This window comes from Trachemys scripta, chromosome 7, assembly GCF_013100865.1.
Source record: "Trachemys scripta elegans isolate TJP31775 chromosome 7, CAS_Tse_1.0, whole genome shotgun sequence".
Lineage (NCBI taxonomy): Eukaryota > Metazoa > Chordata > Testudines > Emydidae > Trachemys > Trachemys scripta.
Window position 1 is genome coordinate 20,549,919 of NC_048304.1, and position 18,717 is coordinate 20,568,635.

Below are 18,717 nucleotides of genomic sequence, written 5' to 3' on the forward strand. Positions count from 1 at the left end.
CCCTGCACCAAGGAACCCACAGGCTATCAGACTAGGGAGGGACCTCAGGAGGTCATCTAGTCCAACCCCCTGCTCAAAGCAGGACCAATCCCCAGACAGAGTTTTGCCCCAGATCCCTAAAAGGCCCCCTCCACGATTGATCTCACAACCCTGGCTTTAGCAGGTCAATGCTCAAACCACTGAGCTATCCCTCTCCCAGTTTGGGAGCAGTGCCTGGCACCAGCTTTAGAGTTCATTTGTCTTCATGGGGGCTGGCACAGGTGTAAGTTGTTCAGAGCATAGAACTCATTGCTTAAGGGCCCGATCCTGCAAACACAGCCCTGCCTGACTTGTTTTCAGGGGACTAGCGTGGGCCTGACTCTTGTCTTTCTTAAACCTACCTTGTGTCAGTGTCACTCCCTGGGCTTCTGGGGAGTTACTCTTGAGTAAAACTGCACTCCTGAGACAGAAGCAGGCCCAATGGGAATCTAAACATGAGAAAGGCAGCTCTCCTACCTGAGTGTTTGCAGGATCAGATCCTAAAACCAGAAATAAAGAATGTGTGTTACACTGGGAAACCTGGGGGGGGGAGAGATTATTTGTATATTTTTGGTTCCCCCCTCTTCTTTTAAAACTGCTAGAATGATGCATCATAATTATGCAAAATACTCCAGTCACCTATTATAAACCATGCGAATACTGTTCTAGGGTTCAAACTGACAGGGTTCAGTGGGAGCAGAGGATGTGCAACACCTTACGGATCAAGCTCCATATAACATTAATGGAAAGCCTTTGTTCATAATGTGTTGTTACCAGTGTTTAACATAAGAACATGAGAATGGCCCTACTAGGTCAGACCAAAGGTCCATCTAGCCCAGTATCCTGTCTTCCAACAGTGGCCAGTGCCAGGTGCCCCAGAGGGAATGAACAGAACAGGTAATCATCAAGTGATCCATCCCCTGTCGTTCATTCCCAGCTTCTGGCAAACAGGCTAGGGACACCATCCGTTCCCATCCTGGCTAATATCCATTGATGGATCTATCCTCCATGAACTTATCCAGTTCTTTTTTTAACCCTGTTATGGTCTTGGCCTTCACAACATCCTCTGGCAAGGAGGCACACAGGTTGACTGTGTGTTGTGTATAGAAATACTTCCTTTTATTTGTTTTAAACCTGCTGCCTATTAATTTCATTTGGTGACCCCTAGTTCTTGTGTTATGAGAAGTAGTAAACAACATTTACTTATCTACATTCTCTACACCAGTCATGATTTTATAGACCTCAATCATATCTCCCCTTAGCCGTCTCTTTTCCAAGCTGAAAAGTCCCAGTCTTATTACTCTCGCCTCATATAGGAAGCCGTTCCATACCACTAATCATTTTTGTTTCCCTTTTCTGAACCTTTTCCAATTCCAATATATCTTTTTTGAGATGAGGTGACCACATCTGCATGCAGTATTCAAGATGTGGGCATACCATGGATTTATATAGCTGCAATATGATATTTTCTGTCCTATTTTCTATCCCTTTCTTAACTATTCCCAGTATTCTGTTCGCTTTTTGACTGCCGCTGCACATTGAGTGGATGTTTTCAGAGAGCTATCCACAATGATTCCAAGATCTTTCTTGAGTGGAGACAGCTAATTTAGACCCCATCATTTTATATGTATAGTTGGGATTATGCTTTCCAATGTGCATTACTTTGCATTGATCAACATTAAATTTCATCTGCCATTTTGTTTATTGCTGCACTTATGGAAAAGTCCAATAGAATTTAATAGCAAAAAATAATAACCTTTCTATACATTTTTCAACCCTTCTGTCAAATTTAATAGACAATAATATCCCTGTTGTAGGATTCCATAGGATTGTTCAAGGAAACCTATAAGAGAAGGCATCATTCGCTTTTAAATGCTATAGGTTTTCAGAGCAATTTCTATGGAACATTATTTAATTTCTTAAGATCCCTACTGATTTCACCCTTTTACACCTCATAGTACAATGGACATTAAGTCTGAGATGTTCCCATTTCACACCTGTTCATTATATTAATATTTTCTCTCTCTCTCTCTTTTCTTTCCAGATTATGGGCTCAATCCTGGAGTCCTTACTCAGGCAATTCTCCCAGTGGATGTCAGCAGAGACGTAGGCTGTGGCTTTGTGAATGCAACGAGGGCCAAAAAAGCTGCTGCACAATTTAAACAAAGGCTCAAAGGTGAGATTAACGTTCGTGTTTCGTGTTCAGAGGAAAGTCACAGGAAGCATATTTGTTTGTTTGTGATGTTTGAATGGGAAGATCCTTAGCAGCTCTGGTTGTTGTTGATCATGGTGTATAAAAACCAGGTAGAAGAGAAACTTTATTTTCTCCCTGCTGTTATTATGTAGCACAGCAAAATCAGTAGCAATATTGAATAGACTGATATATTTTCAGTTTAAATCTGTTAACATTCAGGAACATATAATAACAGGAACCTATTTGGGGTGGCATTTTTACTGCTATTATGGGTAACAGCTGTTAACAGAAAGGGAAACTGGTCAGGAGTGAGGTACAGTACTATCCAGAGGTGTGAAAGAGAAAGCTCCCAATATTCAGTTATGAGATTATAGATGGGTAAAGGCACAAATCATAGAATCGCTACTCGGGCAAATCTCCTTTTGAAGTCCATCAGCCTTACTTTGCATTGAAGGCAATGTGACTTTGTGGTGTGCAAAGGATGTAGGATTGGGCCAAATGTACCCCAAAGTGTTATCAGAGCAGCTGCAAAAAAAAAAAAAAAATCCAGAGAATAAACAGCAAACTGGTAAATGATTCATTATTAGGGGGAGGAGGGAAGAACCAATGGGATCTCACAGTGTGAGGAGGTGTGTGAGAACAGGCTGTTCTCTCTGAGGTGATTTCATAGCTGTTGCACATCCCAGGTGTTCACACTCCTCCCTTTCCACGTCTCATTCCCCTTGAACCAGCCTTTTCTTCATCTCCTATTTCCCTAGCAGACATGTCTAGCCTGGAGGAAATTTGTGGGGGACTTCCACTACATCCCCTGCTGGAAAACAGAGGGCGAAAGAAAGGAGTGCCTCACGCGCCTGTGAGAACCCCCAACCTCACCGCTCAGGAAGAAAAGGTAACACGGGCTTTGCCAGACCAAGCCTTCCTTCCCACCAGATACTAGCCACCAAAGCAGCAGGGCTTCTGCCTCAAATGCTCGACAGGGTTTGGGGGCCAAAGTACAAGGTCACTAAATAAGTTTCATTGTTGCTTTAATATCACTGAGCTGTCAGCTAACAGACAACGCCATGGGGACTTGTCTGCTTTCCACCTCATTGCTTCTCCCCAAAGAAAAGCTTGAGACGCGTCGGTGGGGCAGTGTGGGAGCAGCTTGCATAGCGGTTTTTGGTGCTTTCTGGGGATAAATAGGGGACTTTTGGCTCTGTAGCTGTCAATCCAGCACTTTTCACTGGACATTTTATGAGCATCTCCTTTAAAAAAAAAATCCCTAGTGCAGGGGTGGGCAAACTACGGCCTACGGGCCGGATCCGGCCCCTCAGGGCTTTGGATCTGGCCCGCAGCTTGCCCCCCGTGGCGCCCCAGGCCCCATGCTGCTCTCGGGCGGGGGGCCAGAGGGCTCTGTTCGTTGCCCTTGCGTTCAGGCACCCCCCCACCCCAGCTCCCATTGGCAGGAAACGGGGAACTGCGGCCAATGGGAGCTTCGGGGGAAGTATCTGGAGACAAGGCAACGGCAGTGCACGCGAAGCCCTCCACCCCACCTCCTCCCCCCCCCCCCCCAGGTGCCACAGCGCTTCCTGGAGCAGCGCGGGGCCAGGGACAGGGCAAGCATACAGAGAACCTGCCCTGGCTCCGGTGCACGCCGCTGCCACCCTGCAGCCCAAACCCCTCCTGCACCCTGCCCCCCAACTCCCTGCCCTAAGCCCCCTGCCTGCACCTCGCACCCCTCCTGAACCCCAACTCCCTGCCTTGAGCCCTCTCTCGCACCCCTGTGCATCCCAACCCCCTGCCCTGAGTCCCCTGCCGCACACTGCACCCCTCCTGCACCCCAACCCCCTTCCCTGAGCCCCCTCATACACCTTGGACCCCTCCTCTGCCCCCAATCCCTTGCCCTGAGCCCCTTCCTGCACACCGCACCCCCTCCCACACCCCACACTCCCTCTGCACCTCAACCCCCTGCCCCGGCCTTGCATACAATTTCTAGGGTTACCATATTTAAAAAATAAAAAAAGAGGACACTCCACAGGCCCTAGCCCCGCCCCTTTCCCACCCCTGACCCTGCCCCAGCTCCACCCTTTCCCCTCCCATTCCCCAAAGTCCCCGCCCTAACTCCCCCTCCTCCTTCCCAGCCACGCGAAAAGGGTTACCCGAGCGCTACCGGCTTTATGGTTTGCCGGGCAGCTTCCAGACCCTGCGCCCCCGGCCGGCGCTTCCCCAGCGCAGCTGGAGCCAAGGAGGGGAAGCGCCCAGCCGGGGGCGCAGGGTCTGGAGGCTGCTTGGCAAACCATGAAGCCGGTAGCACTCGGGCTTTGGGCAGCCCCTATGCCTCCGGACCCTGCGCCCCCCGGCTGGGCACTTCTCCTCCCTGGCTCCAGCTGCTCTGCTCCTCCCCAGACTCAGACTTTGGCTCTGTTTAAGAGCCAAGCTGCCCGAGCCAGTGCTACCGGCTTCAGGCAGCCCCCCTTGCCTCCAGACCCTGAGCCGCCGGCCGGGCACGTCTCCTCCCTGGCTCCAGCTGCTCTGCTCCGGCGGCGCAGGGTCCGGAGGCACAGGGGCTGCCCGAAGCCGGTAGCGCTGGCTCGGGCAGCTTGGCTCTTAAACAGAGCCGAAGTCTGAGTCCATGGAGAAGCAGAGCAGCCGCGGGAGAGGAAGTGCCCGGCCGGTATTTTTCCCGGACATGTTCGGCTTTTTGGCAATTCCCCCCGGACGGGGGTTTGATTGCCGAAAAGCCGGACATGTCCGGGAAAAACCGGATGTATGGTAACCCTAACAATTTCCCCACCCAGATGTGGCCCTTGGCCCAAAAAGTTTGCCCGCCCCACCCTAGTGTATGTGTACAAGGTTTAGCCCACAAAATTGATCAATGCAAAGTATGGAAGATCAACACCTGTTTACAAACCATCCACATACTTTCCTTTTTGGTTTTGCATTTTAAGATGTTACAGGGGGAAATATATTTAAAAGCCTAATCAGAAACGTCATGGTATTCTCTGCCGCGGCACCGACTTCAAGGGTTTGAGTTAATGATTTCTTCTTGGTTGTGCAATTCTCTTTTTTTTGTTTGACTAAGTAATTTGCACTGTTAAGTAATCGTTAGGCTGAATCCTTATTAGAGATTTAAAATTTTTTTTATAGTAGAGAAGTTACATTAAAACAAAAATCAATAGGAGTTTTGCGTGTTCAAGGGCAGCAAGTGGGTTCCTTAATAGTCTGAAAGACCATGTTTCATCAGATAATAATAGCAATAATAATATAACATTGTACGTTTCCTCTCCCCCCCCCGCCCCCTGCTATGCTAGACACACAGGGACACATTCACAGCTGGTGAAAGTAGGCACAAATTCATAGACTTTTTTGGTGTTACACCTGCTTAGGTGAGTGGTGAATTGGCACTTGAGGTCAGATTCTTTCTGTCCGTTTCCACAAGCAAGGAGGAACCAAAATAGTTAAAAACCAGCTGGGGTGGAGGTGCATACCTGGGGAGATCCAGATCTCCGATCTCTCCCCAAGTCCTTGGGACTCTATGGAAACCCAACCTCTAAGGATTGAGACATCAGGGGCATTTGGAACAAGCAGGGAACAACCATGAGAGATCCAATTAGGAATGAATGCTATTTTGAGCAACATTTGTTGCTGAGGAATGTTCTCCTTGGCTATTACAGCACAGCCATGGGATGGAGGTGGGGGAATTAATGACTGCGTGGCTCTCGAAGGAGCCCTGCTGCCAGGAGGATGGGAGATCAGTGGAGCTGCAGTGCAGAGGCATATGGTCTCCATAGATGTTCCGAGATCTCTATGGACCTACAGATATTCACCTTTTATCAGGCCAAACCCGCTCTCTTTATCATGGAGAGATCCTGACCCCTTTTCTCCTATGAGGCAGATACTCTGTGAATGGAAACTAGTACAGTTTCCTGCCCGCCATAACCTCACAAGGAGGAAAGTATGGATCATGGACTCCACATTATTTCCTCAGGTCAAGTATTTTCTGGGAACAAACCCAGTGGAATTGGTTTAGTCCCAATCTGGTTTCCAGCATCCTACCCTATTCTCTCCCCTCCTTATCAATAACAGTTAATAAAAGATCAGGCTGGTTGTGAATTTTTTATTGGCCTGTTAAAGATTTAAAAGCTTCCTTTCTGATTTATTTGGCTTTTAATCCTCCACCTTTAAACTCCTAACAGGTTGAGAGTCTCAGCTGGTATTTATTTGATACCCGAAAGCCCAAATGCCTTCCATGCCTAAAAAATATAGTCTTTCCACAAGGTGGTTTCAAAACCTTGAGACTGGATTTCAGCTTTTACCAGTGGTGTGTAATGCTGGGACTATCTGGAGATTTTTCTTTATATGCAATGATACGTTTATTTTCTAATAAAAATAGCTAATGAGCAATGGAAGAAAGTAGTCCAGCGTCTCAGCTGGTCTGGAGTCAGTGAAGCTATGGTGACTTATACTTGCTGAGGATGTTTGTATCCCTTCAGTCAAAGTTTTTCTGTATTTGCAATAATAATTCTAAGCCATTGCAATGTTTTGTTTTCTTGTGCCTCTGTTTCTGGTAATAATATAAAGCCTTTAAGTGAGATTTAGAAAAATCCATATGCCTTGGGGCTTGCTGAGAAGAAATACAATTCTCCCTACCATACAATCTTTAATCTCCTTGGATAAACCAAACCATTTCTGAGGACCTATTTTGTTTCCTGAGCTCACTTGCTTCCACTTTCATGCCCTAGCGCTTGAAACAGCCATATCCTCTGTCTTTCCCTCCCCGTCTCAGAAAGCTCAAGTCTTCTGTTCTTCCGCTTCCATCTGTCAAGCTAAACAATCTGCAAACAGGAAGCTTTGACTGGAGTATCTTTGCTAGTAGTTATAATGTAATAGACATGGGTCAAGAATTTTAAAAATAGGAGCCTAAAGTGGCCCCTTTTGCGAAATTGCTGAGCCCCCAGCAGCTCCCTTTGACCTCGGTGGAGAAGCGGGAGGACATTTGACCTCAGTGGGAGCTTCTGGTTGATTAGCATTTCTGAAAATAAGGCCACTGAGTTAGAAATCAACATATGGAAGGAGAAGTCTAACTCTAGGCTTCTGCTTTTGAAAGTCTTAGCCATAAAGAACAAGGTGGACTTTCAGAGCCTGCGTGGAGTTTACAGCAATGGCCATTCAGAAAGATCCACTTTTACTTGTAAACTGAGGTCATCTGTATTGGCTGCTATTGAGAGAGAATAACACGTGAAACCCACAATCTCATTTTTACAATCACTTTTCAGAGAATAATCCCACTATAAATGCCTTATAAACACCAAAGAAGATAAATGGGAGGAAAGAAAAGTTAATCTCATTGTTAAAGAACAGAACAAGGAACCAAGAAATCAATGTGACTTTGAGTGTCACTTTTCTGGGCTTCAGTTTCCCATCAGTAAAATGGTAACAATAATAGTGACCTATCTCCCAATATGGTTGCAAGGCTTCATCTTCATGTTTGAAAAGTGCTTTGAGATCCTCCAATGGAAAGTGCTGATAGTGTTATTATGAGGATGAACTGAGGCTAGTCATATAAATCCACACCCAGATACTGGCTTTTAGAAGGGAGGAAAGAAAAGCCATTAAAAAGGTTCTAATATTCCTGGTTTCCCAATTGCAGCGGGATCTATTGAAAGCTATCTGGCTCCTGTTGAAGTTAGTGCAAGGATTCACTTTTATTTAAATGACAGCAGGGGCATGCTCTGCTTAGAACACAATGGGGCGTGTGAATTCTATTGAGCAAGAAAAATGAACTGCTAGTGGAGTGCTTCAAAATGAGAGTAAAATATTAGTCACGATCCACCACGCATGTCTAAGAAGGAAACTTTGGGTCAAGTTCTTATATTGTACTTAGGTGACTGGATTGAAATACTCTCAACAAATTATTAATTCAGGGTGGGGTTTTCAAAAAAAGTCTAAGTGACTTAGGAGCATAAGACCTATTGACTTTCATATACATTGTTAGTGAGGTTAAAGCCTGATTTTCACAGGCGTTGAGCACTTGCACCGTGAGATGAAGTCAATAGGAGCCATAAGTACCAAGCATCTCTGAAAATCAGGCTCTTCATCTCTTTCTCTGCTTGCAGAATAATCACAGGGAAATTCTGATTTCCAGAAATGCATTTATTATAGATGAAATTCACTCCCATTCAAAGGTCCAGGCCAAGGCTCCATATTTTGATGACTTAGTGGGATTTAAGTATGTAGAGGAAAGGAACATACAAAATTCAAGATGTGCTGCTTAGTTGTGATTGGTCACATAAGCCACATGGTATTGCTTATCTTCTCTGGACACACATACTCAGGGCCGGTTCTAACTTTTTTGCCGCCCCAGGCCAAAAAAAAGAGCACTGCCCCGCCGTAACACCCCCCCCCCCCCGCGCCGCCCCCCCCAAACCCCCCCCCCCCCCCCCCCAGTGCTGTGCCGGGCCGCCGAAACCCCCGCAGCTCCCCCCAGCGCTGACAAACCCCCCCACCCCCCGAGCGCTGGGCTGCGCCATGCCGGGCCACCAAATCCCCCGCCACCCTCCCGAGAGCTGTGCCGCCGAAACCCCTGGCCTCCCCCCGAGTGCCGGGCTGGCCCGGGACGCCAAAACCCCCGCCCCTGAGCACTGGGATGGGCTGGGCCAGGCCGGGCTGCCGAACCCTCCCCCACCCCCCGAGCGCCGCACTGCCCCGAGCGCCGTGCCGCCCAAACCCCCGAGCGCCGTGCCGTGCCGCCCAAACCCCCGCCGAGCGCCGCACCACTGAAACAAAAACAAACAAACAAAAAACCTCGAGCGCCGCCCCACTGAACCAAAAAAAACCAAAAAAACCCGAGCGCCCCTCGCCACCCCAAGATTGGTCGCCCCTTCCAAGGTGCCGCCCCAAGCACGTGCTTGGTCGGCTGGTGCCTGGAGCCAGCCCTGCACATATTAGTGCTTTTGGTATAGATACTTTCAGCTGAGAATTCACTTTGGTTTCTGCAAATACAAGCACATGCAACTTTGGAATTCATTTGCATGAATGTTTGTATTACAAAACGCAATCACTTGGATGCTCTTGGAAAGGGAACACAAATAAGGCATATGCTCAGCCAAAAAAATCCAAGCAGATATTCACAAAAATGTTTTCACACCATTTGCCCAGCTCTAGTATTTACTTACATGTTAAACTGTTTGAATTTATCAAACTGTATTTGTAGATTAGGTAAAAATATCTCTAGCAATCCCATTATACTACAAATAATGCAGGATATTTATTGAATAACTCTAGCCAGGTTAGAAAAATAACATTTTCATTCCTCCAGCACTTGATAGTCAACATAGAACACAGCCATAATTCCAAATGTTGCAATATTTTCCCTTTTCCTGTTACACATTTCCCCCCCGCCACACACACAGAATTTTATCCCAGATAATTGTATTTTATTTTTAAGAGTGTGTGTGTGGCATAATTTATCCTGTCATTTGAAACTCTCCAGAGTTAAATCATTGTAGTTATGGCTGACTGCAGCTGATATGTCAACTAACAAAACCACTCAGCCTTACCATATATTAATTATAGCTGGGATTTTTGTGTTCGCTAGTAACATGCTCTTGAAAAACAACTGCTTATCTAGCTGGAGGAGGGGTAGTTGAATTTGAAAAAATAATTTGCATTCTCTACATCCAGTGAATGGATTTTTTTTCTTCTTTTTGTACTGTCAATAAAATGGCAAATTCCAGCCTCTGGATTTTATTGGCCACATTCTCAGCTGATGTAAATGGTCATAGCTCTGTTGACCTCAAAGAGGATCTGACCCTATGTGCTCACATGCAAGCATACCTATGCCAAGAACATTTTCTTACATAGTCATCATCTTGTCTCTCTGGCAGCCCTTATGGATGCTAGTTCTCATTGAAGCCAGAGGGTGTTTTGTGTGTGGAAGGCTTGCAGGCTCAAGTGGTGAGTTAGCTGGAGAACTCTAAGCCATAAAGACCAAACCATGGCCCGTTGAAGTTAACTAGAGATTTGCCACTGGGCCAAGGCTTGGGGTTTGTATGGCTTTTAAGGGCTTTTGCCAAAGTGTCTTGTTTTCCCAGAACTAGGATTATGCTGAGAATAATTAGGTTGAGTCCGTGAGTTTTCACTGTCCTCTGTTCTAAGCGCCATTATTCCCATACTGCACTACTCCAGTTCGCATTCTCGATAAATTATCTGCATCCATGACTCCCTCATGCCACCACTAGAGGGTGCCGCAAGCACAGGGTATATGTGCTGTATTCCCCCCTTCCCCAAAACAAGAGTCTCCGGCATGGTGAGATGATGTGATCTCCTCAGATCTTAAAGCAAACTATATCTCCACTCCCTACAAATCACCCAAATGAAGCTATTAAGTTAAATATGGGTTGAGACTATCTTCACCGGGAAGCAGCTTGGATAGTGCTGCCATTTATAATGCAAGTGGGAAATCTTTTTCGTGACCTTTGTGTGCAATTAGCCTTTTAAAGATTGTAAAATCTTTGGCCTCGTTATGGCTCTAATAGACCAGAATGTGGAATACATATTGGCTACATGATTTAACAAAACGTTACATAAAGATAATAGCTTATGTGTATCACCTTTCATCTCAAAGGATACCAATGTGCTTTGCAAACTGTGGGCAACATCTCTGCAGGCAGAGGGAATACAGTGCCTGAGCACAGCCTGCAGAGTTTGATTCCATGTGCAGGAATCAGTTTAATATGAAAATACACCCACCACTGGAGAAAACTGTAGCAAATGCATAATAATACATAGCAACTCACTCTGCAATAGCTTGGGATGGAAAGTGAGGAGAATACTTATCCAACTGGAACTTAGGCAGGAAGACTCTTAGGCAAGCAGCATGTAATGTGAATTTGCCCTTGACACCGGGGTGAAAACCCTACTCTTATGGAACGTGCCGTGAGATCTTCAATGCCCACCAGAGGCCAGGACCTCATTGTTGTCATTTCTGAAAAGTAGCTCCCTTGGCAGCACAGCGCCCCCAGCACAACAGTGGAGAATTGGTTCAGTACTGACTTACAAGAACGAACGCTACTTACATCCACAGCCACTTCCTGCAATTGCTGCTGTTTCGGGCTAGCTGTGCTGAACAACTGTAAAATAAAATAACTCCACAAAAATATAGCTTTAAATAACCTTAGCAATTCATAGTTTGATTTTCTCACTGATGGAACAGTAATAAATTTCTGATAAGTATCAAGAAGAGTATGCGTGATTTGCCTAAAATGCCACCCAGCAGTGATTATTTTGGCGTTTAAAATTTCACAGAAAATATACAAAATTTTGTATAATTTCTCTCACTCACCTACAATGTTGGAGAAAATGGCTGTATTCATTCCAACAATTAATTTTCCAGTAATTTCAAAATTCTGTATGTTTTACACATTTTATATGTTTTCCTTTACTGAAAAATAGTCTTATTTTTTCACATTTTTGTTCAAAAACTGGTCCATTTTTAATTGAAATTGGTCCTGGTTTTGCCTAAATAACATGCAGACCTTAGTGAGGTTTTCTGTGAAGATTAGTCCATTTTCCAGTTTGTAAGGAATGTGAAAAACCTTGAATTTACATTTCATTATGAGGATTTCACAAACATCTAGTGGTTACTTTTAATGGGAGAGATCCTTCAAGAATCCACTATCAAGTGTAGGTATCCTGCTATGAGTATACTCTGAGTGAAATTTATCTTTATGCAGAGAGCCAGAACAAGACCTATGCATCACTTAAATCCCATTAAAGTCCTATTTTGAGCAAACCTTCTGCACATGGGCAAATTTTGCACATAACAAATTGAAACTGCCTCCTGTCTACCGGTTTTTTACCTGTCTACCGGTTTTTTACTCCCTCTGTGGGATTGTTCCTAAAAATTCCACCATCATAACTTGACCTACAGAAGCAAAGAACAAAGATAAATAAAATGTGAACATTTTCTTCTGTAAAGGGTTAGAAATGATGGGCAAACATCTTTAGAAAAACTAGGCACACAAGTATTTATGGCTAATCTTGACTTGATTTACATACCATACTTGCATTAAAATTAATGGGAATTACATATGCACATTGAGAAGATAAAAAAGACCAGAAATTGCACCAGACTGCAAATGGAATACTGCCCATCATGGTGTTATGGTTATTTATTGAACATCTGTGCATAGCATCATATGCGTGAAACTTTACCAAAAGTCTGAAGACATAGAATATCAGGGTCGGAAGGGACCTCAGGAGGTCATCTAGTCCAACCCCCTGCTCAAAGCAGGACTAATCCCCAGACAGATTTTTGCCCTAGATCCCTAAATGGCCCCCTCAAGGATTGAACTCACAACCCTGGGTTTAGGAGGCCAATGCTCAAACCACTGAGCTATCCCTCCCCTCCATAGTTGCTGCCTTTGAGTTGAGCTGAAGCTTATTCTACTCTCTATTGTTGGGTTTGCTTAATAAACAGAGGCTCAGATTGTCTAGCCCAATCTAGCCCCTTTGTGCCACTCCAGAGGTGCAAAGGGGCCATAAACTAGCTGTAGCCCCACAGTTAAGGCTTTCCCTGGTCTCAGGGAGCCCTCAACTCGTTTAGAGACAGCAGAGCTCTTTCCTATACCACTGCCTTCCTGGCCGAGTGTAGTGGGATGCCGGGGACAGGAAAAGCGTGGCCAGAACCCTACTGCCTGGTTATCTTCAGATGGCTCCTTTGCTGTCCTCCCCTCCCTCTACTGCTGTGGTTGGTGGAGACCGGGCGTAGCAGAGAATCTGAGTCAGAGTATTTTTCCGCTTGTGCAAGGATTAGGATGAAGAAATATCATTGGAAATGCTCCGCTTTCATACTTCTTGGGCTGTTATTCTTTTAAGGGCAGTAACCTTGAATACTCTTACAATCTGGGCAGGTTTCCCATCATATCTCATAAAGCTCATGTTGTTATGATAACCACCCACAGCGTCACCTTCATTTTACCCATACCCTTTTCTTTGACAGCTGGCTTTGCAAAATGCCTTGCGTTATTTCCCACCCGAAGTCCATAAAGAGCTGGCGCTGGAATTTGCAGAAGAGCTCAAGCTGTATGGCCACATATACATGTACAGATTCTGTCCAGCAATTGAGATGAGGTAAGGTGGGGAGGGCACTTTTCAGAATTGCAATCAGTCGCCACTGACATGCTTGTTGTACTCTGGATATGAAATTCACTTCTGTGCATAGGGCTATGCCCCAGTGAGGCCTCACTTAAGCCCATCTAGAAACAGTGTCAAGACATAGTAATGAAATGAATCAATCAAACGAATACATATTGTGTCTTGTATGTAATTAGAAAACAATAGCTTTGTTTATATTGAGCCTCAGCCATAGGTTTGGAATGCTGCCCCATAAGCTGCATAACAGAGGTTCTTCATATTCCGGGCTCTATATTTCTCTCTAGACACATGAAATTCCCCTTGGCATTAGTGAGCGGCCCACTGTCCAACAAGGGAAATATTGGGCACCCTTGTGGGTGGTCACTAGCTAGACCCTCCCCTCTCTATCGCTCATTATACTGTGCTCCTTATTTAAAAGCTGGTCTACTCTGGAGACATTTACTTCACTGTCTTACATCATCAGTTCAAGCTCCTGGAATGCTTGTAAAACACTTGGGGTGAAAAATTCATCCCTGTGCAGAGAGACTGCACAAGGCCTATGCACCACTGAACTCTGACAAATACCCACATTCAGAGGTGCTTGTAGTGTTTCACAAACATCCGAAGTACAGTCCCAATTGTATGGACTCGGAGTAAGTCTTATATGCACTGCAGCTTGTGCTGAAGCCAAATTCTGTTGGCTGGGAAAACTCCTCAGTTATTATTTATAGACTGTAGATTTCAATCCATAGACGGTTGGAATGTTGAAGCCAACAATTGATGAATCAGTGGGAGAAGTCAAATGCCCTGAATGGCTTTGGATCCACCTATTTGAGAGACTGGCTCTCTCCTCATGCCACATAGGGGAGGCTTCAGAGCTGGATCCCCCTTGATTTAAAAGAGAGGTAGAGCATTCTCCACCAGGGGCCCTCAGCTTTGGAACCTGCTGCCTGACCCTCATCTGAAATATACTAGGCCTGTTGACATTTGGAGAGTGCTGTAAGGGGCAATATATTTACTCAAGCTTTTGGAGAGGGGCAAAGGTTTGTGGAGCAGAGCAGTTTTGTTGAAGGCCTGCTGGAGGGTCAGCTGTTGTTTCTAGTCTGATTAATTGTTCTAATTTGTGTCAAACAAGGGCATGTTTAATATCTTAACAGAAATCTAAATAAATAAAACAAGTAACTATAAAGCACTCAGATTTGTGCAAACAACTGTGTCTCCAAGGTCTCAGCGTGAGACTGGGGCCAAATCCTGCAGACCTAAACTAAGACAAACTGCATGCTAAAGACATTGGGAGTTTAGTCTGAATAGGACTGCAGGATTGGACTCTAGGTAGCACAAAGCACTGAACTCTAAAAAGTTGGGGACGAACTTGCCCTGACTGGGATTGGATTAGATGGCCCACCGGATCATTTCCATCTCTAATGTCAATAATTCTTTGATTGCATCAGATACTTTTTATAGCTTGTTTATTTTTCATTTTCCATTTTTATAACAGTTTATTTGAATCTCTAAAATAGAAAGTCTTTTCTTTTCCACCTGGCACACTTTGTTTTCATTTGTTTATTTGTGTTTCGTATGGAATGTGGGTCAGCGTGCTTCTGTTTCATTAATATCCTTGTTCACATAGCAACATTCTTTGTGTTAGCAGATATCTAAGAATAGGGATTGTATGGTTGCTTATGGAACCAGTCCCCTGCACTGAGGCAGGACTAAATATTATCTAGACTATCCCTGACCGGTGTTTGTGTAAACTGGTCTTAAAAACCTCTAATAACAGAGATTCCACAACCTCCCTAAGTAATTTGTTCCAGTGCTTAACTACCATGACAGTTAGGAAGTTTTTCCTAATGTCTAACCTAAATCTCCCTTACTGCAATTTAAGCCCATTGCTTCTTGTCCTGTCCTCAGTGGATAAGGAGAACAATTTATCACTCTATAACAACCATTTATGTATTTCATGTCCCCCCTCTGTCTTCTCTTCTCCAGACTAAACAACTCCCCCCCTTTTTTTCTTCAAATTTTCCTCGAAGGTCATGTTTTCTAGACCTTTAATCATTTTTGTTGCTCTCTTCTGGACTTTCTCCAATTTATTCACATCTTTCCTGAAGTGTGATGGCCAGACCTGGACACGGCACTCTAGTTGAGGCCTTATTAGTGCTGAGCAGAGTGGAAGAATTACTTCTTGTGCCTTGCTTGCAACACTCCTGCTAATACATCCCAGAATGATGTTCGCTTTTTCTGAAAACAGTGTTACATTGTTGACTCATATTTAGTTTGTGATCCACTATAACGCTGGATTCTTTTCTGCAGTACTCCTTCCGAGGCAGTCACTTTCCATTTGGTATTTATGCAGTTGACGGTTCCTTCCTACGTGGAGTACCTTGCATTTATCCTTATTGAATTTCATCCTATTTACTTCAAACCATTTTTCCAGTTTGTCCAGATCATTTTGAATTCTATTCCTGTCCTCCAAAGTACTTACAATCCCTCCCAGCTTGGTATTGTTGCAGGCTTTATAAGTGTACTCTCTATGCCATTGTCCAAAACATTGTTGAAGATATTGAATAGAACCAGACCCAGGACAGATCCCTAAGGGACCCCACTTGATATGCCCTTCCAGCTTGACTGTGAACCATTGGTAACTACTCTCTGAGTGTGGTTTTCCAACCAGTTGTGCGACCACCTTATAGTAGGTTCATCTAGGCTATATTTCCCTAGATTACTTACAGTATCAAAAATCTTACTAAAGACAAGATATATCACATCTACTGCTTCCCCCCTTACCCACAAAGCTTGTTACCCTGTCAAAGAAGCATATTAGATTGGTTTAATATGATTTGTTCCTGACAAATCTATGTTGACTGTTACTTATCACCTGATTATCCTCTAGGTGCTTACAAATTGATTGTTTGATTATTTGCTCCGTTCTCTTTTGGGGCACTGAAGTTAAGATGACTGGTCTATAAAGCCCTGGTTTGTACTTATTCCCATTTTTATAGGTAGGTACTATATTTGCCCTTTTCCAGTCCTCTGGGATCTCTCCCATCCTCCATGAGTTCTCAAAGATAATGGTGAATGGCTCAGAGATCTCTTCAGCCAGTTCCTTAAATATTCTAGCATGGATTTTGTCAGACATCTAACTTGTTTAAGTAACTCTTAACTTGTTGTTTCCCTATTTTAGACACAGATCCTATCCCATTTACATTGCTAATCTTTTTGGTGAAAACTGAAACAAAGAAGCCATTTGACACTTTGGCCATTGCTGCGTTTTCTGTTAATGTCTTTCCCTCCTCACTGAGTAATGGGACTACCTTGTCCTTGGTCTTCCTCTTGCTTCTAATGTCTTGGTAAAATGTTTTCTTGTTACGCTTTATGTCCCTAACTAGTTTAATCTCGTTTTGTCCCTTGGCCTTTCTATTTTTCTTCCTACATGCTTGTATTGTTCTTGTATTCACTCTTCAGTATTGACCTAGTTTCCAATTTTTGTATGACTCTTTTGAGTTTCAGATCATTGAAGATCTCCTGGTTAAGTTAGCGTGGTCTCTTACCATACTTCCTATCTTTCCTACGTATTGGAATAGTTTGCTCTTGTCCCCTTAATAATGTCTCTTTAAAAAACTGCTAAATCTCCTGAACTCCTTTTTCCTTTAGACTTGCTTCCCATGGGATCTTACCTACCAATTCTCCAAGTTTGCTGAAGTCTGCCTTCCTAAAGTCCACTGTCTTTATTCTGCTGTTTTCCCTCCTACCATTCCTTAGGAAAAGGGTGGGCAAACTTTTTGGGGCAAGGGCCACATCTGGGTGGGGAAATTGAATGCAGGGCCAGGGCAGGGGGATGGGGTGTGGGAGGGAGTGCAGGGTATGGGAGGGGGTGCGGTATGCAGGAAGGGGCTCAGGGCAAGGGATTGGGGCAGAGGAGGGGTGCGAGGTGCAGGCAGGGGGCTTAGGACAGGGAGTTGGGGGGCAGGGGGCAGGCTCTGGGGTGGCAGCGGCGCACACCAGGGCCAGGGCAGGCTCCCTGCATGCTTGCCCTGACCCCAGCCCTGCGCTGCTTCAGGAAACGCTGCAGCCCCGGGGGCGGAGGGGCGGAGGGCTCCACGTGCGCTGCCCTTGCCGCGCCTCCAGGTACCTCCCCCGAAGCTCCCATTGGCTGCGGTTCCCCATTCCCGGCCAATGGGAGCTGCGGGGGGCAGTGCCTGGAGGCAAGGGCAATGAACAGAGCCCTCTGCCCCCCCCCTCGCTCGAGAGCAAGCCCGCAGGCCGGATCCAAAGCCCTGAGGGGCCGGATCCAGCCCGTGGGCCTTAGTTTGCCCACCCCTGCCTTAGAATCACAAACTCTATCATTTCATGATCACTTTCAACCAAGCTGCCTTCTTCCTAACCTGTTCCTTGCTATTTGTCAGAATTCAACTTGAACAGCTCTCCCCTAGTCACTTTCTCCATCTTCTGCAGTGAAAAGTTGTCTCCAATGCATTCCAAGAACTTGTTAAATAATCTGTGCCCTGCTGAATTATTTCCCCAACAGATGTCTGGGTAACTAACCACATCTATGATATCACATCTATCTCAACCTCCGTGCAAACTGTATTCAACTTTGATATATGTATCCAGTAATCTTATGTTGTAATAAATTATTTTAAAGTTACCCAGTACTTGCTATGTTATTCCCACAAACAAATGAAACCCCATGCATTTTTTAAAAATGACTTTCCTTCTAGTTTGGCTGTGACTACAAGACATTTTCCTCTTTATCCTGCAGAGTACAGGTAAACGAAAGGAAATACATCCAAGGAGTGAGAGTAGCTGCTAAATCTATACAATACACATTTTCAGTCTTGGGTCAGAAGTTGGTCAGCCAATGTCTGATGAATGTAACTGGCAGGTTTCATCCGAAGCTTTCCAGATTAAACGTCTTTCTGTATGAAGTGAAAGTCCAGCCATCAAGGGTCTTTGTGCAAATAGAAGAAAGACGGTTTAGACACGTAAAACATGTCACATTATCTTTCCTACCAGAATGACCTTCCAGTGGCCATTACTGCTCTTCTGCCTGTGAAATAGGAGGAAGCAAAATAGTGAAACCTTTTTATAATGGTTACACTTTCTAATATTATCAATATTATTTGATTTGGGTTAACCCCTAGAGGCCCCAGACCCATTGTGCTGTGCCCTGTACAAGCATATAAGAAAAAACAGTCCTTGCCCTGGAGAGCTTACACTATAAGGATAATATTAGATGTCTTAGAACAAATTGGTGGGGAGGAGAGCATAGGGTAGCAATTAGACAATTACAGTAGTTAGCCTTGAAGAGTGATCTTGCTCTGAAAAGTGGCTCTGTAGAAATATCAGTGTGGGATTCTATGTACATTATGCCTCAGTGATTTCTGAAT

The 18,717-nt window shown here is 44.8% G+C and overlaps 1 protein-coding gene across 4 annotated transcripts in view; it reads left to right on the top strand.

Moving 5' to 3' along the window:
• Positions 1–2,848: 2,848 nt before the first annotated feature.
• The window catches only part of UROC1 (urocanate hydratase 1), a 77,156-nt gene continuing 61,287 nt past the window's right edge, over positions 2,849–18,717 (top strand). For 3 of the 4 annotated variants that reach the window (XR_004646422.1, XR_004646421.1, XM_034775443.1), the window contains exons 1-2: positions 2,877–3,101; positions 13,194–13,324. Coding sequence is in view for 1 of the 4 variants with exons in the window: in XM_034775443.1 (XP_034631334.1) it covers positions 2,976–3,101; positions 13,194–13,324 (257 nt within the window). In the remaining 3 variants the exon portion in view is untranslated. The other variant, XR_004646423.1, reaches the window with a different exon arrangement.